At 29.8% G+C, this 23,469-nt stretch overlaps 2 protein-coding genes and 1 long non-coding RNA gene across 4 annotated transcripts in view; all 3 read right to left on the bottom strand.

Annotated features, from left to right (window-relative positions):
* LOC141529963 (uncharacterized) overlaps positions 1-23,469 on the bottom strand; it is a 119,581-nt gene that overhangs the window by 55,685 nt on the left and 40,427 nt on the right. The window lies entirely within an intron of this gene.
* Positions 988-14,439, bottom strand: LOC141529956 (uncharacterized). Its single transcript, XM_074246760.1, has 8 exons — positions 14,263-14,439; positions 2,586-2,959; positions 2,388-2,516; positions 2,173-2,293; positions 1,922-2,093; positions 1,570-1,750; positions 1,333-1,482; positions 988-1,267 (listed from the first exon to the last, which is right to left on the bottom strand). Exons 2-8 carry the CDS (start codon positions 2,941-2,943, stop codon positions 1,080-1,082), a joined length of 1,299 nt encoding a protein of 432 aa, XP_074102861.1. The 5' UTR covers positions 2,944-2,959; positions 14,263-14,439; the 3' UTR covers positions 988-1,079.
* On the bottom strand, positions 19,570-21,630 carry LOC141529257 (uncharacterized). The gene has a single exon (XM_074245751.1). It carries the CDS (start codon positions 21,418-21,420, stop codon positions 20,158-20,160), a length of 1,263 nt encoding a protein of 420 aa, XP_074101852.1. The 5' UTR covers positions 21,421-21,630; the 3' UTR covers positions 19,570-20,157.

Here is a 23,469-nt window from a genome sequence, read left to right as displayed (position 1 = left end):
AAAAAAAAAAAAAGAATTAACAAACATAATCGAGAATTCACAAGCTCGATTCAAAACTAAAAATTCCCACCGCAATGCCAAAAAAAAAATGGTAAATAAGTGTTCGAAAACTGTTGCTCGGTGGATCGATTAAAGAATGAATAAAAAGGCGATTAGGTATGTGCTCAGATCATCAGTGAGTCAGTTAGCCAAAGGTATTCGAAGTCGTTGGAGCAACGATATGTCCTGCCAGGCACGAGCAGCAGGAAGTCTCTTCTAGATCGCGCAACAAGTGGCTCCCAAGCCACTTTCTTCTCTCCCTATTTTCTTTCATTATTTTATTTAACTTTTTTTATTCTTACTTATCCTTAAGAATGTCTTCCAGCAAACGACTCGAATGAGTCAAGGGACAGCTTCAAAAATATAATGACGAGTGACAACTTGCAAACTCATGGTATTACCGAGATAAATCATGTGATAATCAATACTTGATATATGTTACATATATTTTTCTTCATTTAGTAGACAGATATTTCTTTTTCTTTATCCCGGGGCTTTAAATTTTTTCAACTTTGAATAATTATTGTTTTGGGATTTATAAAACCCAGGATCTTCGGAGATTGCGATCATTTAGATGATAAAATGATTAATGAACTTCTGTGAGATTATAATAATAATAAATTAGAAAGAAGTAAGTGACAATAATTGAGGACAGTGATTCATGTTTTACAATTGTAATCATAATTCAAGATTAATGATTTAATAAAAAGATCACGAGGAATAAGGGATGTAGTTTGATGTTTGATCTCTAGACCCCAATATTATGTCTCACAATAGTACCGAAGGTTTTAATCCACTCCATGGTGGTATTACAACTACACTTAGACGATAAATTTTATTAAAAAATTTTTTCCAAGCATTGTAATTGCAATTGGTTCAATTTCTTCCATTGGATTTATTTATGAGTTGATTTTTGAAGGCCTAAAAGCTGAATAATAAAATCATAAATACAAATAGTGACATTTTTTAATTTTTTCGATACTCAAGGCTGCTAGAAATAAATAAAAATTTCTTGGTACATCATATGTGAAAAATGTGCATTAAAAAATAAATTTGATGGGATAAAAATGCCTTGCTGTTGTCGCAACAATGAATAAAGTGTCTTTGAATTCACTGACGCAAATAGAGGTGATAGGTTGATTATCCTGGGATAATTTTATTAATTTTGATTCATCGTTATCAAGATTTGTGGCGTCTTTTATGTTAATACGAAATATTTGCAAAAATCCTAGAATAATAAATTACTTATTAAAATTTTCAATTACTGTTAAGCTAAAAAAAGTTAACTTGTACCATTTTCATATCCAATGAATAAAATATTTGCATGAATAGTATATGCGGTGACTTTATTGGTAATATTGTGAGAAGTTTGGCGTTCTAAGGTCAAAGGGTGTTCCATTCTTGATTCTGTTTCTGACCACTCACCGAATTTTAATTTACCATCTAAAAAAAAATAAAAAACAGCACCCGGAAAAAATCAGCCGTAATAAATGCTCAAAATTAGTTTTGGAATTGAGTCAATTGTATTACCAACGATGCTTATTATTATATTTTTAACTGGTACTAGAATTTCAACGATGTGTTCTTTGGCATTCTTCATAAGATCGATCTGCACTTTGGGTATATCGTCAAGTGACAATTGCTCCGGTAATGGAGTGGTCAATGTCATTAGAACATATCCCAAACTACCTAAGTCACCAACTATGAATAACTAGAAAAATTTTATTTGCACACTAATTAATAATTAGTTAATTTTATCATCTTGAATCAAGTGAAAAAATTCTTGAATTAAAAAATTAAAAAATTGTTCTTCAAGAATTTTTCCTTTGAATCAAATTAATTTTTATCATTGATTCTCTTAAAAATAATTTAATCAAATCACCTTATCATTTTCTGAAGACATGTAAGCTATGGTAAAATTAGGTTTTTTTAAAAATGATTGACAAATTTTTACATCAACTGCATTATGATCACGAGTATTGGTTGTCGATTTGAGTTCATACTCCGTTATTATTCTTTCTCTTTCAGTAAAAAATTTGTGGTGAGTACCGACACTATAAAATTAATTGTAAAAATATTTATCTTAATTCTATCAAATTATTAAAACAATTAAAAATTATAATTAGTAGTTACCATATAGTATTAAAATTAATTGTATCAAAAGCCGGATAGGAAATTTTTTTCCTATATTTGACATCAATAAATCGTAAATTATTATTTACCAAACGGACAATGGCGATTAAATGACCTGATCCTTAATAAGATAAAAAATATTAATGCAGTTGATTGTGAATAGAAAAAAAAAAAAAAAAAAAAAAAAAAATTGATTTTGAAAAATAAAAATTTACCATTTTGATAAAAATGAATTGATTTATTAATCGATCCCAAGCCAAAATCAGTCTGATAAATTGGCGATTTAATATTGTCAATTCGATAAATAAATACCGTTTCTGCAGTGCAGATGGCGAAATAATTTTCTGTCATAAAAATTAATCAATTAAAAATTGAATTAATTTCAAGTGTGAAAATATAATTCAATTACGAACCTTCTGCTGCAGTGCAGACAATATTTACCGGAATGGCTCCCTGATTAATGATTTTCCTTTCAATTTTCATGTTAAAAAAGTACCCGTCTAAAGGTTTCGTCAATAATTGCCAGCACCAAAAGGAAGAAATAAATTCATTGCGCAATCTTGACTCATGAAGCTCCAAGTGTGAATGTCTTCGTTTTATAGACGGAAAAAGATTCTTATAAATTTGGTACTTCCAAGGAGATATTTCATTGAGTACAACTCGCAAATTTTCATTAGTTAATTTATTGATAACGTTATTCATTCCGCTTTTGACTTGAATGGTCCAATCTTCAAAATAATCCGCATGTTTCATCAACAAATTTAACGCCATTTTAGTCACTTGCACTCTACGAAGGATAACTTTGATGTAAACTAATAGTGTGATAATTTCAAACTTATACGAGCGAGTTTGTGATAATTAGAAAGAAAAAATTCAACACAATAGAAATTGACTATCGACACGACAAAGTACGTATTAACTGAATTAAAAATCACGTACGTTGTAATAAAAATGAATTAATTCCTTTTGTTATCTCCACGACTTTGATATCAAAAGAAACAAATTAAAAAATGTTTAATATGTTAAGAGATGTTCAAATGCCTTCATGCACAATATTGTCCAGTGATAAAATTTGTGACAAAGTGATTTATCATTCGTTGTTAAAAAAAAATTGCAGACAAAATACAGAAAAAAATTTCACAAAACTTTCTCAAAATTCATAATGCTTTTTATTTAAATAAATTTATTCTGTTGCAAGTAAATTATTTACCTTTCTGAGATTTACTAATGAAAGCACGAATAAATAATGTGAATGTGTATGAATAATATATTTATACGAATCTGTTCAAGCGCAAAGAGTACCGGAATGATGTTACGATGAGACAAGAGTAGAGCGCAAAACGATTAGTTACACGCGACATTTAACTTTATTTTTGTTCTTCCTACACATTGGTATGGTAATTTTCGTCTGAAGATGACTGTGTGAGTGACACTAAAACTCCGAACGATTGCCCGGTAGGCAAAAAATATCAAATACATATATTTATATGTTTATATGTATGATTCTACAATTTATTTCTTTATACTATACTCTTGTCATTATTTTTTGGTTCCAGTTTTGTGAGCCCTGGGGTGCTGTTTTGATTTGCGAGTGAGATGCAAGAAAATACCTGTCAGTCTCTATTATTATTTAAAATAAATAATTTCTTCTTTTAAACATTTTATTTGTTACAAAATTTTTGCAATTGCATTTTTAAAAACTCTCTAAATTATTAAAATTTAAATTCATGAATTATTAGTTTTGGTTTTTAATTTACTTAAATATCTATAGAGTTTAAAAGTGACCTTGTTTTCGGGCTACTTGCTTATATACAAGACGTGCGTACGACAAATTAATATATCCGCTTTTTAATCCCAATGTAGAAGGTTAACTTCAGACAAGAGACAAGGGAGACGAGAAAAATGAAAGATAAGACTAGAGGGCCACGCGACAGGAAGACGTTTCTTTTATTCAGAGTAACGACTCCTAAGTATGTAAGATAAAAATAAAATAAAAAACTATTTAATAAGATAAATAAATTGTTTCCTTTGTCTTTTGCTTTCCTTCATGTAAAATAAAACTAAAAGCGCTTGGAGCTGGTTAATTCTTTGTAAAAACAAGCCTTCATTCTTTAAATCTTTAATTCGATGATAAAGTCTTTGCAACAGTTTCAGTCTCACAATAATGAATAAATTATTTTGTAGGAGAATTGTAAAATTTTTAATTAAAAAATTTCTATTTTTATTTTAATTCAATTAATAATAAATAAAATTTAATTGAATAAAAAATCTTATGGAGCACATGAAGCTAAACAGTTTAATTTGTGATAATATTTTGTATTAATAAAACAAGCTTTGAATTTTTATTAAATGGCAAATGTAATAATCTTCCGAGGTGCGAATCGCTTGTAAACCTTTCGGTTACCCTACGGGGCGTCTATCATCCCAATTCTCAAGCAACTGCTGTTAACTAACTCTAACACCTTGAACATCAATATCAAGCATATTTTTATTTTTTTTTTTTTTTTTAGAAAGTTACAAAAACAAAAATTATTTATAAATATTTCTTCATAATTTTGCCTTCAGACTCTCACCTCCCAAAAGAACATAATTCGTTAATTGAAGATACAATAATTACTTTATCAACTAAAGAGTCAAAGTATTTTGACGTAAAAGATTATAAACTAATAAACATGTTATTGAAGTTTGATATCAGATAAAGTTATAATCATCATGGAATTTTTCGTTTCGACAAATAAAAATCGACTTCATAAATCATAATAGTGCCAAAATAATGATGATAATAATGGTGGATCTAATGAGCTTTGTAAAACTTTGTCTTCAAATGGACGAAGAAGAAAATTTTTTTTTTTCCTTGTTAAACCTGCTTTGTACTGGAGACTAATCAGGTAATTAATTGAAGTAATTGATAATCCAAGATTTAATGATAGCTGCTTGGACTAAAATTTTTGGTAATAGTCATGTGTGTCTCACATACACTTTATGGACATATTTTGTCCAATTAACAAGCCTCCAACACTTGTACTCGAATTGAAAATTACATGTGTGGTACTTGTATGGACAAAGGCATTGTCAAATGCGTAGGCGGCACATTATCCTGCAGGAGTACAAAGTCGTCTTTTACGCAGTGATATATTAACAACACGCGCCACGTATCAAGGGCACAAACGTATTGTATCGCGTCATCGACATCGCGTGTGTTACAATCTCTCTCTTCGAACTAAACGTACAATTATGACTTTTTATAAGTTTAAATGGTAGCTCTTTTACTTTTAAAATGTCTGCAAACAAAAAGCTTGTTATTACAGTAACTGCTACTCTATACACTAAATTCACTTTTAAATTTAAATTTTTTCCTTCAAATTTCAAATTTACTTGGAAACTTTTTTGCAGCTGTTAAACTTTTTACAGAAAAAACATTTTTAGATTTTTTTTTATTGATTCAATATTAATTTTGGAAAAAATCTCGAATTTTTTTTTTAATTTTTTTGAAAAAAAAAAAAAAAAAAAAAAAATTTTTTTTTTTCAAGATATGAAAAGGTACAAGCATGAAAATTATCAAGCTTATCAATTATATCATAATAATACAATTTAATAAAACTTAACATAAAAAATGATTGATCCCATGTTTATACCGAGCTTGCGCCGTACTCACGTGGAATAATTCAAATCAAAATCATCAAGAGTACCGTTTAGTTTATACGATCTACCATAAAAGCGAACAATAAACATTTATCTCTAAACTAATACACATAATAATGAATGTGTTGACGAAATATAAAGTCACCCTTGGTTGACTCGGGCACCGTAACTAATCGATGAACACGCAGCCGGTCTCGTTGGATCAAAACGAATTCACGGTTATCATAAGACTCATATATTCATAGTAATTTTTTTTACTTTACCCCTCCAGACTCAATCGTACTTTTAGCTACGCTGAATCTCACGTCGATCAACGCTTAAGTCAAATATTAAAATTATTTCATTTTTTTATTTTCACGTTCAAAAATTTGAGTATTTGAGGTTCTATCTGAGTGAAATAAATTTCGGAGCACACTCAAGTCTCAGTAAATTGTTTACAGGTCACGTGACGAAAAGGGTGGTCACTCAAGGCAACAACACAGATGCAAGAGTTGAGTGTGCGCATTATCAAATCGACAGGAGAAATAAGCGGTGAGCTGTAAGAGCTTGGGGTTTCCCATGACGACTTTTAATTTCGTTTACTGGTCACCGGACATCAGAGATACTTAATTTGTTCAATGAGATGTATGTTTTTAACTTTCAACTCTGTTAAATCGAACGAGAGTAATTCAAGATTTTATTTTATTAATTTAATTAAATTTTTTATGTAAATATTTTTTTTTTGATCAAACAATTGGTTGATTTTTTAATTATGGCAAAGCCAAGGCTAAATGGCAATGAGAAAATATTCAAAAAATTTTACAATTAAATTTTATATTTGTAAGTAACAAAAAAAAAAAAAAAATTAAATTTAGGTAAAAATAATATTTTTAATACAAAGATAAAAATAAAAATATTAAATCAACTGACAACTAAAAAATCTTTAAAGATGAGATAAAGAATTAAATTAATTGAACTTGTTTAACTTAAATAAATAAGAAAATTACCGGTAAAATTTTATTCTGTAAATTTAAAGCGAAAAAAATTTTATCCGCTCGATAAAGCACGAAACCCATGAGTTTCCCACGGCAAGTTTAAATTCATTGATCGAATTATTTATCACTCGGTTGATTCGTTTGCCATTCTGTCAAGGTTTTTTGTGCAGACAATGGGCGACGTAAAAACAAATAAACAGACGATGGAATATTTAAAAAAATGAAATAATTTTTTTTATCGATAATTCGAAGCACTTGCTGATGGGCAATTCTAGTAGAAAAATGGTGACATCCGGCGCACGCCGCTGGGTCAAGTAGACGACCTCGTATCCTGGGTCTTGGGCCGGTGGACCTTTCGTTCATTTGAGTCTACTCTTGGGTCAATCGGTTAACTCTTTAACTCCTCGCGACCGCGACCATCTGCCCCCTAGGCTAACTCCAGAATCATACCAATCTAACGTCTTACATACACGTACATACGCATAGACGACTGATGCATTCATTCATGCTCACTTTCATTCATCAGCCACACTCAATCTTCACCACCATACACATTTTTTTAACTTTTAACTTGTTCTTTCATAATTATCGTCGTTATTGTTATTATTCTCTTAATGTTCTTTTATATTAAGTAAACTTTGTCATCTTTTAGCTCGTGCCATAATAAAATTCACGAGATTGCAATAAAACGATGCTCGACGGGTGCCGCTGATATGTCTCTCGTGTTATTGCGTAAATGAATGGACAAATGAATGAGTGACTATGACTACATGCTACGACACGATGGGTCTTAATGATGACAGTAATTCATTAAATAAATTTACCAATTGTTGCTAATGTCATCTTGTGTTTGCGGAAATCATTTTGTCCAAATATTTTTTTTAATTAAATGTCAAATTTTTATTTTTTAATTCAAACAAACCCACACAGAAAAAATTATTTTTCTTTTTATTTTTATGTTTTTAAAAATGTTTTTATAGAAAATGAGTAAAATCAAATTTTCTAGAGTTCAAATAAAAAAAAATTTTGTAATTAAATTTTTTTTTCTTTAAAAATAAAAATATTTTCTGTCACTCTAATTTGATCCGGGTCCTAACCAAGTGTAATTTTAGTATTACTACATCATTACTACATTCTTTTTTAAATATCACACTAAGTACGTATAATTGATACTAGAAAAAATATTATCAAAAGTACAACAGGAGTGAGAATAAAAGAACTTAGACACATAGAATCGTCAACAAGTGCATGCAATTGAGACTAAAAATGGTACACGCACCATGGTATGATAAGAGATTGGGGTGTAGTGTAATAATTATTTCATCGTCTATGATCCATGGTACACTTTTGTTTGACATAATCAAACAATCAAGCCTTTCTTGCATTTCAGATCCGTATAATGGCCGTGATTGAGCAACAATATGGGTACTTGTTCTTTAAGTACGTAAAATGAAAAAGAATAAGTTTATTATGTGCATTGTGATTGGGCTGATGATTATTGCCGAGAGTTAAATCATTCGAATCGATTTAAAATTGATAAAAATACATGGATGTATTTGTATACGTCCACATATATGTAATATGTTTAGCGATGAGAAGGGATTTATACATGTAAACCTTTGTTCATATATATTATTTGTTTTAAAGGGCCACGAGGGCTGTTCAAATGGGCAACGGGTTTACATATTGAACATACACAATTCAATAAGTGTATTAGGGTTATGTGTGTGTATGTGTGTTACAACACACGACTTTACGCTAATATACGCTCGAGTTTCTCCAGAGTAAATTGTACTTCTGGTCACCCTTCTTCTAGGATTAGTCACGTTTTAATGATCCACCTAAAAATCCTTTTCATTGCTCGCTTATTATTTATTTTATTTATATTTAAATAGTTTAAATAATTTTTTGCAATTTTAACTGATCAAAAATTATCATTTATAAGTTTTAATATTTTTAGAAACTTTATAAAATAAATATTAAATTTTGTTGACGTAATTTTTCACAAAAATTACAAAGAAAAAAATTTACTATGATAATTACTCTATTGCATTGTAAAATATCATTTTTAAAAAATTTTATTTATTGAAAATAACTAGAGCAAAATTTACAAGTCAGAGAACAAAAATCATTTAAAATTATTAATTAAAAAAATGATAAATCAGTTGATTCGTCAATCGACCATTAAAACAATATAAAAAATCAATTTAAATTGAGAAAAGATAAAACATATCGTTAGTTTATTGGTAGAAAAATTACTGGTACAAAAAGGTAAAAAATTAACTTAATTCGTGAACTTTTTTTCTTGATTTAAAACAATGAAACTCTTCAAAATAATTTTTTTGGTTCATGAATTTTTTTTTTTTTAATTAAATTAATTTTTTTTTGTGTATACTATTAAAATTTAAAATAATAGCAGGCTCGCTCGGTAGTAAATATCGGCTAACATTAATGATTTTTTATTACGTATTGTTTTAATGGATGTTCACCGTAAGAAACAAGTATTTTCTTGATTAAGGCAATCGCACACAGCCCTGGAAGCTGTTGTGAGTACAGAAAAACTCCAAAGAAGAAAGGAAACCCGCGAAGCAAATTGTTGCTTAACGAGGTGAAATAATAACGAAAAAAAGGAAATAGAAATAAAAATATAAAAGTGGGTGGCACGCGCCCGATTCTACTCGCTATAACTCTAATATAAATGGGTGACGGGTGTAACACGAGACTCACCGGAAGGGACATCAACCGAGTGTCACTTGGTCATTTATATGTGTACCTATATATTCATTATTTGTATGGATACTTGGCACTTGGGTGGTGGGTTTAATTTATTCGCGTGCGTTAAATATTTATAATTTTGGATGTATTAACAAAAAATTGTTTATTTTAATTACACATTTTTAAAATAAAACGACAATCACTAAACACATTAAAAAGCTTAGGCGCTGATAAGGGTCGTGAATTTACGTCATTTAATTTTATTTTTAGAAATTATATAAATGATTAAATTCCTATTAAAAAATGATTTATGTTGCCTCACATACAAATATTTAATGTAGGTATTTTATTAAGTGCAATTATTGCGCCTACAATTTTATCGGCTATTTTATATCTAAATATGTGGCACTAAATATAGAAATAATTAATTTCATAATAAGACATAAAATGTGGACTATTGTATGAAATGAATAAAAACTTTGAAAAATTGATAAAAAAATTATTAAATTGTCTTTAAAATTAATTTAGATATAAAAATTATTTTTTAAAAAATATTTATCTTAAATTGATTGTAAAATAATAATAATTTTAAATTGATAATAAAATCATTAAAATATTGAGCTAATTTACAGACGCGATTGCTTCGAAGGAAACAATATTCTTACACTGAAAAAAAAAAAAAATTAACTTGAATCAAGAAAATAATTTTGAAGAATTTTATTGTCTTGAATTAAAACGAAACCTTTTTTAATCAAGTAAAATTTATTTTCTTCAAAATTATTTACTTGATTTAAATAAATTTTTTTTTTCTGTTCATAGTTAATAATAAGAGAAAAAAAAGAAAAGAAATATTAATGTATATTAAATAAATTATGATGAATTTATTAGACATTAGAGACAAATAATAAAAAGTAACAGATTGTTATGTATTATTAAAGAAGATGAGAAAATTCATGAGCATCTCATATGATGATTATGTTCAGTGTCTTGCGGGGTTTATGGTAACAACACTTAATATTAGTTTAAACAACTACGACGGTGGTGGTGTCCAGTGTCGACTAAGTAGGAAGTAGGCAAACCTCCGGTTTATTACCGAGGAAATTTTTGATCAAGACGCTTGCTACAGTTTAAATAACCGGATCCTCTCGCGTATACACACAAAGCATATTCGGTTACTCTACTGTCCCTTTTATTTCGCCCACCCACGCGCTACAAAACTCTTAATCATCTGTAGCCCCCCACACATTATTTACCGAGAAGCTCGTTGTCGTCATACATAACAACAGCATCTAACAACTATTTTGCCTTGATATACATCTCCAATAATTATTAAATCTTATATAAAAGCTTTCAATACGCCCCCACTTCTTGTAATTATCTTTTTAGATAATTTGTCATTGATTTACTTTATTGTTTCAATAAATTTTTATTTAATAAATCCATGAAACACTTCAAGGTTATTTTTAAGTGAAAATAAATGTGTGTTGTTTCCGATAAATTTTTATTACCAAATAATTACACATAAGTATATCATGTAATTTTAACTCCTAGAAATTTATCTATTAATTTATTAGTTTTCAAATTAAATAGATAACGTTTTCATAAAAAATTACTTTAAAAAATAAAATTATTGATCATTAAAATTTAATTGTTCTTACATATTTTTAATTTTATATTTTATTTAATATTAAATGAAAAAACTTTTAAAGCCGATATTTTTTTTTTTCTTTTATCGAACTTTCTTTTTAATGTACCAATTAAAACCATTTTTGAGCATCAAAAAAATTAGTAGATAACAAAAAAAACAACCTTTTTTTTTTTACACCGAAAATAAAAAATAAATTAGATGAATTTATTTACTGCTCCAATTTAAAAACAAAGTGAATAATTGATATCGTAGTAAAATTAAAACGAGGAAGCCGTACAGACTCGAGATTGTTTTCGATGAACTACACAAACGAATAAAACGTCTCTTTCACAAACTAATTAACCCTATGCTAATAATTCCTTCACACGAAAGATCGTAGGGCTTCTATATAATAGTAACAATACCTATATAAATTGCAGCAGCTTGCTGGTACCATAGAACTCGCTCAAACAAATTAAATTTAATACTTTGATGTAAACAATTGGGTAAATATCAACCAGCCACTAAACTAATATATCATACGGAGTATATTACAGAGTTTAAATGGAACGTCATACAGGAAATGATTTCAGTCAATGTTGAGTCAGAAAGTTTATTACCAACGGAAGCACTCAAATATCTCGAATACTCGATTCAATCAAAGAGATGATCATACACTTAATGTTGATTTGCAAAACAGTATCAATTGTAAGACTAATCGTTAACTCATCGTTTTATGAATCATTTTACTCGATCTGCATTATATTGATGTCGCGAATCGTCAATATAAATAAATATTGCTTTATTTATTGATTTTTTATGAGTTTCATTAATTTTTTTGGGGTCATATATGATGTCTATCAATATTTTAAATAGATGTAGTTTAAAAAAATTATTTTGATGCAAGAAAAAAATAATTTTATTGTTTTAAATTAAGGCAAAATTTTTTTGAACTAATTAAAATTTATTTTTAAACAAAATTTTACTTAAAAAATTTTTCTGCTTGATATTTAAGCCGACAAAATTTTTTAAAATGATATTTCTTTCAAATTGACTTAATATTTTTTTCAAAATAATTTTTAAATTAAAGATAATAATATAAAATAAGTCATATGTTATTTTCCTAGATATAAGAGTTTCTTTTCTTTCTAGTATTAGATAAAAAAAAAAAAAAATTGTAATTAATTTATTAATACGCTGGAATGTGGACTGGGTTGGAAAGTTAATGCCAAAAAAAGAGAATCACCATAATGTTGAACTTGCAAGGCATAAATGTTCGTCACTTGGCCGTGTTGATAAACGTACTTTATAATTTCACAAGAAACAATTACTGGCGTCCGTCTATCTACAAGAGCAAGACTAATTGAAGCCATTCAAGATCATGATGATTATAATGCTACATATAATATCGCGAGTTTAATATATAATAGTGTGTAGCTGTGTAGTGACTAAAACTCTCATCTGATCTGTGATGACTCTGGTGTGTACAGAGATTGTAATAGATCACCAGTGCATGACGATAGATGATTATATGTAATAAATAACTGTTTGACAAATAGAATAACCGAGCCGACTGTTTTGTCCAGCAAAAATGGATCTTTTACTCGGTAATAAATAAATAAAAGAAATTCAGCCCTTGGTGATATTGATGAGGATTATAATAATGTTAATCGTTAACTACTGTATTTGCTTTGACGGTGATACATTTCCGGTCACCACCATTTAAGAATCCATTCACAACTAAATCGTGCACCACATACACTACAAACTACATAATACTTACTATTATTATTAATATTATTATTATTGTGTGATGTTGCCATGGTCCTCACATTCTCATGGCGCGACAATATTTGTTTCTCACTCTCAGTTATTTTCTCCACCCCTCATCCTCACTCAGATCAAGAGTAAGCACTCACTTACTCACTCACTTGCTAACTCATTCATTCGTTCGTTCATTCATTCATTCATTTATTCCTTCATTCATTCGTTTAACACTTTTGTGCGACGCGAAGATACGGGTCTTCTTTTATATCATCTGATGCTCCTCTCATTCCTCATTCCTTGATGTTAATCATCAGCGCATCCATGGGAACTCTATTTAACTATCTAACTGCTTTCTGTTGTCTGATTGCCGAGGTAATCGGTAACTATATACTCTTGTTATCGCTCAAGTTGACAGTTTTATTTAAATTAAAGATTTATTAATTGCATTTTCTAATCTGGTCTTTAATAAAAAAAATTTATTTGATTTTTAAATTAAGTAGAAAAATTATTGAACCTAAAATAATTTTTTTTTGGTTAAAAAATTTTTTTTTTCGAGTCAAATTAATTTTTTTATTAGAGTATAAAATAATATAACATGTTATCAGATAACTTTAAATCATTATCGTCAAAAAAAAAAAAAAAAAAAAAAAAAAGTAAATCGATAAAAACTGTAATTTAAAGAACTTGTTGAGTGTAATTAATATCTTTTACGATTTATAATTTGACACTTAACTAAAAAGTTTAAAAATTAATCATGTATGTCTGTCTTATCTGTAATTTTTGAATTAAATTAAATTAAAAGGTAACTTCATTTTTAAATTACAAAATCTAATCAAAAAATTTTTAATTTGTAATCTAGTTGATTAATTAATAAATAAATTTTCTTAATTGCTTTTAACAATTTTTACAAAAATGAAATTCAATAATTAATTGATATTTTCAAAAATTAATATTTTTTAGCTCGGAGAGAATTTTTCGTAGAATTTAGAGAATTTATAAGATAAAATTCTAAAGCAATTAACAGGCCAAAGACATGTTTTTAATGACTGTATTTTTCGCCAATAATTTTAAACCAATTAAAAATTTAATTAAATGATAACAGAGTTTGATATTATTCGGTACTAGAATTTGTAGAGAGTTTTTTTGTAAACTTTATAAATATATATACTCGAATCAAAAAATTATTTGTTATTTTTCTAGCACAAGAAAATTATCATTTAAATGAAACTTTATAATAATTTACAGTAAATTGAAAAAATAAAAAATAAAATGTAAATGCTTGATGATGATAATGAGAATAATGATGGTGATGAAGAAATCGCCTTGAAATAAATAAAGAGACACGAGCCAATAAATTTAACTAACCTGGTTCTCTCCAGATCAGTTGCAGCAAAGACCGGAAGCCTCTAGATTCAATAGAACAGTCTTGAGTTTAAGTTTACCACAATTATATCTAGAGTTCATCTAATTCTATATCTATATATTAATGTATGTGTAGTAACACTGGTTAGCTTAATCGGTTTGTCGTGCAGCTGAAAGATAACGCTCGTGGATTAAACTCAAGCGTTGATTCGGGATTGCACGTAGGTGTTTAATGTTTTATCCACAGGGGATCTCTACCCGTTTAATGTTAGATGAGATATATCACTATAATACAAACCAACATATATCTAAACATTTAATTACATATATATCTACTTTTTACGATAATAAAAAAATTGTAATGATAATAAACAATGTAGACTTAAGACTGCATTGAAAAAAAAAAAAAATTAAATTGATTTAAAAAAAAAATTCTTAGACCAAAAAAATTATTTTGAAGAATTTTATTTTTTTAATTTAGACAGCAAAATTTTTAATTAAAGAAATTAAAGAAATTTTTGTTAATTTAAATTAGTAATACTCTTTAAAATAATTTTCGTAGGTCGAGAATTGTTTTGAGTTTAAAGTTTGTAATTAAAAATTAATAAAATATGACTCGAGAAAAATTAAAAATAATTCAGAAGAAAATTAAATATTTGAAAACGAGAAATGAGAAGGCTGGAGCATTTGATGTGTCTATTAACCACAAAGCAACCACCATCACCATCACCATCATCAAAGAGAGACTCTTTGGTCGCCGAAAACAGGCACCCTATAGGCCAACAAAATCTGTTCCGGCTCCCCCTCCGCCCTATCGAATCCTTTTTGCTGATGAATAAGGAAAGCTAAATAAAAGCAAAGCTACATATATCCACTAAGCTACATATATGTATACTCCAATGCACAAAACTACACTCTGGAACTCTCTCCCCTTGGTCGTCACGTCATTGAAATAAAAATCTACCAGACGGGGACGGGGATCCGTTTTCTCCCCTCCATATTATGTATCTCAGTAGCTGGTTGCTGGTTACCAGTGCACACCCCAAGTGAAAATAATAATAATGTAACACACCGTCACTAAAATCTATTGACGTTGCCAGCATCCCAACTGACGATCATTTCATGCGTTCAACGTTTACGTCTTTATATGTCTCTTCACATTTACACTTTTACACATACGAACATTCATATCATTTATATATCCCTTTATATTCTATACAGAAAAATTTTATGATTTGCCCCCGTGATAAATATTATACAGTAAACGCTCAAGATGGCGAAGTGTCAAAATATAACTACACAAAAATCAAATAAATATATACGAAGACCGAGTTTAAAAAATTTAAAGAATTTTTTTTTTTTTTTAATAAAAAAAAACGCTAAAGAAATTTTGAACAATAAAAAAAAATTAACTTTTAAAAACTAGAGAAATTTTTGAATTAAATAATATTTTCTGGAACCAAAAATAATTTTTTGATTCTTGAATTTTTTTGCTTGATTAAAAAATTATTTTATCACTTCAAAATTTTTTTCTGTGAAGAAAACTAAATTAAAAATATTTTAATCTTAAATAATGTCGATTTTTTTTTAATAAAAAATAATTATATTCCAATCAAAAATATTTTAAAATAAAATAATGATGATGAATTGTGTAATGTCCAAAAAGAAGCAAGTTGCAGTGTGAAGTAGTTCCATTATTAGCCGATAGGTGCTGCACTGTCTTCCACAAACAATTTTCAATAAAAAATAAATTATTGATAAAAGATATTATCGATAATAAATTTATTTATCGACCTATATAATTAAATTTGTAAGTGGATAACACGATAACACGATAAAAGTTATTTGTTGAAATAAACATTAAGTGAGTAATAATAGAGTTATATATGTTGTGTACGTATTAACGGTTGTATTAATATTGTTGTTTACCAATAAATAATAAATTGAATAAAAACGTCATGTAAATAAATGTAGAGTAATAATATTTGTGTGCATATGGATGAATATATGTATATAGGTTGATTACAAAAGCGTTTTACGGTTAACATACAACATAAATAAGCGAATGCGATTGCTCGTGATGGATAAGACGGCACCGCGCAAAAGCAATGGGTAAATACCTACGCATTGAAGCTGTCGTGCGCGACACAGCACAGAAACCACTCGCCACTTGGCGCAATTGGCCACGCAAGTGTTTACTGTCCCCTCGAGTAAAGCCTCGAGCTGATGTACACTGCTATACGTGATGCTATGCAACTTATTCTGTTTCTGGTACACATTATAATACATTAGATTACTACATTCTCAGCACAAAACGCCGCTACTCGTCTAAACTCTCTTACAATCTTATCTTTATACTAGTTCATTTTTTACAAATTGTTACCAACTTCTTTGTGATATCTAAGCCGACCCTTTATGTGATATTTGTCATTTTTACTCCAATTTTTTTTTCTTAAAAATTAAAAAAATTTTTTATCACTTAATTTTTCCTATTAATTTATTTCAATATATATTGAGTTCAATTCTTTTTAATAACTTTGATGAAAAAATTAAATTGATTTATAAGAAAAAAATTTTGAAACACGAATTAAGAAATTATTTTGAGTCTAAATAAATTTTCTTTTGGATTCAAGATAAAAAAATTCTTCAAAATAATTTTAAACATAATTAGAAAATAATTATAAATCATTATAGCAATATAATAAAATATTTCTATTCAAATTAACATTTTTCAATCAAAAATTATTTCGGATTTTTCATAAAATTTTTATAAAAAAAAAAAAAAAGTTCACATCAAAGTATAGAGCAATAAAAACTATTTTCCCCAGAGATTACCACGAAAATAATTTTTCAATAAAACCCACTTAGCAAATGAAATAGCATTGAAGACAATAAAATGATACACACAATTATTCCTTATACCAGTGTACTATTACACTATACGTATTTATTTGTATAAATTACCTCCACGTAATGGCACATTAGTTAACACGAAGTAATACGCGTGCATATACCCAGAAGAGTTTACAGGGCGCGTACACGGTGCGGGCGACAGTACATTGGTATGATACATTGAGACAATGAGGCGTAAATAAGATAATGGTCGACGCTCGCGTCCATAATGTACATCGTAGACTTTAAGCGCGTTTGAAGGGCCCGTACTCTTGCTCTATAGCACACACACAGACCGTACAGCACATCACACATCAGTTTGCTGAGGATCACGCCAGCGTAACATGAAAGTTCTTCACATACATTTATTCTCTGCACACAAATATTTAATATCTAATATTTAATACTTAATATTTAATGCTAAGGAGAGAAAGAGCTCGTGATATGAGTGAATGAGTGTGTTATTCGCGCCGCGGTAAAGTATATTATATATATGAGGGACCGGTTCAGATCAGCAGATGTAATGGGATTGTGACCCGCGCAGCCTACCCACTGGCAGACTTACGCATCCTTATGTACACATAGGATATGTGTGTACCTCTTCTCCACTCTTTGCTACTATATGCATGTATGTGTCCACGTTTAACTATGCAGACTGCCCTGTTATGTACCACTCTCTTATTGAGGTAATTTTGTACGGTCTACTCGATCCTTCACTGTGTGTCTCTGCAAATAGTCGTCTCGAGCGTAATATATAATATATACACATGTATATATGTACAAGTGAAGAGTCTGGGCCTCGGAGGATTTAGGGCTTGATTCGTATCAGCTACTAGCTAATAGAAGTTATACAAATGATGTACACGATGCAGTAATGTTTAGTTCATCTAATTTATTCTAAATGGACGACTCGTCAACAAGATCGAGACATGCGTGGGCTCGCAAATTGTAATTGTACTTTCCAGCTAGGGATTTTGAGGCTGCTTATTGTAATGAATCACTTGGAATTATTTTTTTGTTGTTAATATTTGGATTATTTATAGAAAAAAATTTTTTTGTCAAAGTAAATTCATTTGGAAAGTTAAAAAAGTTAAAAATTACTCACAATTTTGGTGAAAACTTTGAAATTAAATTTTTAATATTAAAAAAGAAGAAAATAATATATTAAAAAAAATATTTTAGATAAAAAAATTAAATTTTGCTAAATTATTTTCTTGTTTAGATTTAAAAAAAAAATTAATTTTATAATAAATATAAACACTTGTAGTAATTAAGTTAAAAATAATAAATTGATTATATCAAAAGTAAACATTTATTATTACTTAACTATTATTTATATTTTTATCGGAATAAATAATTAAATAAAAATAAATGTTAATATTGATGAGCGTAAATAAAATATGTATTTAGTGAACTTAAAAATAGTGTTATTGGTTTAGTTTATGTACATACAATGCAAAATGCATTGCGAGGTGTCGATGAAATGTCAGAAAAAAGCTAAAGCATGCAAATTATGTAATATTTTTAAATGTATCGTGACATTAGAGCCACCAGTCGATGAACGACACATTATCTACGGCGAATGTAAAGAGAGTAACTTTAATAGTTTATAACGTTTAATCAATATCGAACATATTTTCACTCCGTTCTGTGTCCGCATATGTCATGTATTAATCAATTTAAAAAAAGCACCCATATATATTCATAATAAACCGAAGCACTTGCGATTAATACCAACATTTTGGAGCACAAGAAGGTATAAAAAAACTTTTTGGGTTTTTACTGTTTTTTTTTTTAGCTTCAGAAGACGCTGCAATAAAAAACAAATTTTCGTATGCTATAGTATAAATAAATTTAAAGGAATACCTGAAGGGCAAAGTTTGGCCGAAGACGTTAAGCCCCGATCCCCAGAGATGGTCAATAGGACTTGAGTACAAATGAAGACATACTTTCAAGGTCACACAATATTAGTTTATGGTCGATTTTTGGTGAGCAATAAACCAGGATAGTTTGCCTGGCGGGACAATGAGAAACTTTTTCAGAATATTCTTATATATATTGTCCCAATAATGTTTTTCAAGCTACTACTATTTATCTTTTATTGCTTTCAAAACATTCAAGCTCTTTACTTGGTGCCCAAAATGAGGATTAAAAAAAAAAAACAATCGAAATTACCTGTGTTGAATTTTGAGACGAAATTACTGTAGAACAAAATATTTTGGACAAATATAAAGAAAAGAAAGGCGACAAAGAAAGAATGAAAAGCGAACTGTAAATCAAATAAAATTACAACTTAATTACTCCTTTCAGAAAGCCTCAGTATTGCAAATATTGCAAATGATTTATAAAAAATGACAAAGGAGATTATTGCAATTGAATAGGATTAGGAAATTTAAATCTAAAAGTAATAAACCATGATTTATATAAAAGGAATTTTTAAACATTTATTTTGACATTTTTACAGAAAACATCTGTCTCCTTCTCTTCGCATATATCCAAAATTTTTATATTGACAATTCAATGATAAAGTTGTTAACTTTTTCTTTTTTTCTTACAATATAATTATTTACAATTTATTTTATTAACAAAATCAATTGTTTTGAACGACTTTGATAATGAGTCCTACGTTACAGATTATTAATTTAACTTAATATATCTTTAGTCATCAATATATATATATATATATATATATATATATATATATATATATATATAATAATATCTAGTTATTATATCTATGTACAATATACATACAATCTTTATTTAAATATCATCACTATTGGAGCTCAAAGCCCCAAATTTGGTAATTGCAACTCATCATCAAACTCACTCTTAATTCAGAATTAAAAAAATATTTTCTATTAAAATTTTTCCATCACTTTTATTAAATTTATCAAAAAATAATAAAACTTCACTTTTCAATAATTAAATTACTGTTTTGACAAAAATAATAATTAATTAAAACTGAACAAGAACAAAAATGACTTAAAAAAACCTAAATTAAATTCAACTGAGTCGCCTAGTGAGAACATTAATCGGCTTAAGTAATAATTGTGGTGAGGTTGACTGAGTTTGAAGCGGCTGTCCGACGGAGCTGAGAGAGACCGGAGGCGAATGCGGTGACATCGGTTCGGGACTGCTGCCGGGAGACGCGGTCGTCGAAGTAGGTTGACTGGGAACATGTTGAGGCAAGTGGTACCGGGGTTGTCCAAAAACTATCTGATGATGCTGCTGCTGCTGCTGCTGCTGCTGCTGTTGGACGGCGAGGTTCCTTAGAGTCGCGTAGAAGTCGTAAGGATTGCCAGGCGATGGTAAGCCGGGAGCCGAAATGCCGTTGGGGTATCCAACGGGGGACTGGAGGAGCCTCTCCATGGAGAATCCTCCATGAATGTTGGGTGCTGCTGACGCTGGAAGGGCCTGTGGCTTGCAAGGCATGCCAACGGTCGGAGCACCAGGAAGCATGCTCGCGGAATATCCTGCCGGAGGGTAGACTCCAGCTGTGGGCGGATATGCAGCACGATGCAAGTAGTGCAAAGGGTAGAGAGAAGCTGCTGCTGCCCATCCATGGGGCGCGTACGGTGGCGGATATCCATGATGTCCCATGATGACTGACCGCTTGAAGGCTGCCAATCTTGATCTGGAGGCTGCGGTGGTTCTCCTGCGCAATTTTCCGGTGCTTCCGCCGATGAAGACATCTTCGGAGCTGGGGTCCAACATCCAGTAGTTTCCTTTGCCAGGATCATCGTAATGGCGCGGAACTTTTACAAAGCACTTGTTCAGGGACAAATTGTGGCGGATGGAGTTTTGCCACCCTTGCTTGTTGTTTTCGTAGTAGGGAAAATTCCGCATTATGTACTCGTAGATGCCGTTGAGAGTGAGCCGCTTGTCGGGACTCTGGCGGATGGCCATCATTATCAGCGCGTTGTAGCTGTATGGCGGCTTTTCGTTTTTCTTCTTCCCGTCATCAATGGTGGAGTCCTTCAGGCTGGAGGGACTGTCGGAGGAGGACGAAGCGGTTGTTGAACAGTCCAGAGGCGGTGTGTCAGCACCGTCTCCAGTGACGTCCAAATCACTGGCCTCGTCACAACTGTCGACGTGAGACACATCTGATGCTGAGATAGACTCACTTATGGAGGGTGTTGATTGCGTACCGAGGCAAGCCTCTGGCAAAATGCTCCGGATACTGAAGTTTGTTTTTAAGACGCTGCGAATTGGTGGTGGAGACGCAGTCACCGTATGTTGCTCACTTGAACCTTCCATGTTAACCATTTTTTTTCACTGGGTATTAAACAGTTTATCCAATATCCAATTTAAATGTGAATAAATAAAAGCACTTGTTTGTCACTTAAACTTATCACCACACTGTTTGCTTAAACAAGTTTTTGAGTTAATTAATAGTAAAAGGGGTAAAATCCCTTCACTGTGAGTCCGTGATTAACTGAACTAAGTATTGAAGTGTACGATCTGAACTGCTCGAGGGATCTCACAGTTCTGCCGGCTGGCCACCCTCCCTGTCTCTTATATACGCTCGGTTAAGCCACGCCTGGTGGAACTATTAGACGCGCCCGTATTGGAAGGTCCGACCAATCCCAGAGCTTTGTTGTCAAATTGGACCCCCACTTGAAGCTTTGTTTGCACCCAATGTTTGACAGCAAACAATGCAAACAGAAAGAAGCTCGGTGTTGGCTGATGGAAACTAGAAATACTAGTGGGGAGCGCAGCCGCAACTTCTTTCAAATACAAAAACAAATCCGATTTAAACTTTATACTAGCTGCAGTATCTTGCTCCTTTTAAATTTTAAACATGAAATATGCAAAATCCTTCAATGTCCTCAGGACAGTTCTTTATTTTGTTTTTCTTAGTTTATTAAACAATTGGAGTTCGATTACTGCGAGATGCAGGAATATAAGGGCTAAATGGTCAGCCGCGATATTCTATTTGGATGATTTTTATTGAGTTAATGTCATAGGCATTATGCAGTTAATCAATTGAGAACAGCTACCAACTCTATTATTAACTTTTTTTAATTTTCTTGACACTCCACTTTGTACTGCACTTATTGCTGACACACACGCTAGGTTTTAATAGACATTAGTTCATGATGAATCACTCATCTATGCATCAATTCATTTATTCTGAGGTTATAAGGTTACTTATATCCTTCTACTGGATTTTATTAATCAGATATTTGACGATTCAAAGTATCCATGATTGATTGCTCCTATACAAGATTTATTTTTATAATTTTCTTAATTATAAAAATTGATTTTTGTGCTTTGAAAAAATTTGAAAATATAAAAAAAAATTTTTTCAACATCAATATTGTTTTAATTAAACATAATTTAGATAAAAATTGATTTTAAATAGGATTGGAGTAATATTTATTTTTAGCAAAACCTAATTATAAAAATTGAACTGAATCCAGTAACTTCAAAACTTTGGGAAATTTTTTTAAGTAATGGTAAGAGGTATTTAAATAATAAATGACTTTTGAAAAAATGTAGGTGGTATTAGGCAGTATTTAAGATAATCCTAATGCGATAATACATACTCCAAAATTGACCTTTGGAATTTGTAGATCATAAACAGCACATAAGCTGAAAGAGTTAATTTTCGGATAATTTTCTCAAACCGGAGACATGGCTTGGGAAAGGCATTATCCAAAAACAAGTATTGCCAGATTCATTATGATCCCACTGAGGTCTTTTCAGTCTTTTCAGAATTTTTAATACTTATTTGTATACGTTAAAATTGACGTTTGACACTCCCGTCCTTTGGACGTTAATTAAAGTACAAACGACTTATAATTTGTGGATAGAAAAAAGGCTTAGAAGACAATTGACAGTTTGATGTGTTTGATGTGTTTGACCATGACTGATCCAATCTTTTCTTTCAGAAGATTTGGGCATAAAAGGTATTTTTGTAAGTTGGAGTTAAAGAGTTATTTTAATCCACTTTTAATCTACACAGTACTTTTAAGGGTTAAATATTACGGTTGAAAATTTTTCTAAAAGTACAAACCGAAATATCAGTCAAAAAAATCAAAAATGTATTTATTGAGTTATTTAAAATTTTCTACTTTTTCTAAAAATTATTTTAATATTGATTAAAAAATGAAATTTTTTTGAAGTATAATCTAGTCGATTTTCAATAAAAATCTTAATTTTTAAAAGCAAGAAAAATAAAAAAAATAAATCAATTTTTACAAATTTTATTAGAAATACGTGTTCAAAATATAAAAATCGATACTTTGAATTGTTTTTATAAAAATATAATTAACTAACTTTTTTCCTTGAAATTTTTTTACAGTTATAATT

The sequence above is a fragment of the Cotesia typhae genome, unplaced genomic scaffold, assembly GCF_013202065.1.
Source record: "Cotesia typhae breed Kobodo isofemale line unplaced genomic scaffold, CoteBio_Ctyphae contig_48, whole genome shotgun sequence".
In the NCBI taxonomy this organism is placed as follows: Eukaryota; Metazoa; Arthropoda; class Insecta; order Hymenoptera; family Braconidae; genus Cotesia; species Cotesia typhae.
This window is presented reverse-complemented; position numbering and strand designations above follow the sequence as displayed.

Bases quoted from the DNA above. Each gene is read 5' to 3' on its own strand.
- LOC141529956 (XM_074246760.1), bottom strand. From the start codon at position 2,943: ATGGCGTTAAATTTGTTGATGAAACATGCGGATTATTTTGAAGATTGG. The intron at 2,517-2,585 runs GTTCGTAATTGA...TTTTTATGACAG, and splicing joins TGTCTGCACTGCAGCAGAAG to AAAATTATTTCGCCATCTGC. The intron at 1,483-1,569 runs GTAATACAATTG...ATTTTTTTTTAG, and splicing joins TATAATAATAAGCATCGTTG to ATGGTAAATTAAAATTCGGT.
- LOC141529257 (XM_074245751.1), bottom strand. From the start codon at position 21,420: ATGGTTAACATGGAAGGTTCAAGTGAGCAACATACGGTGACTGCGTCT.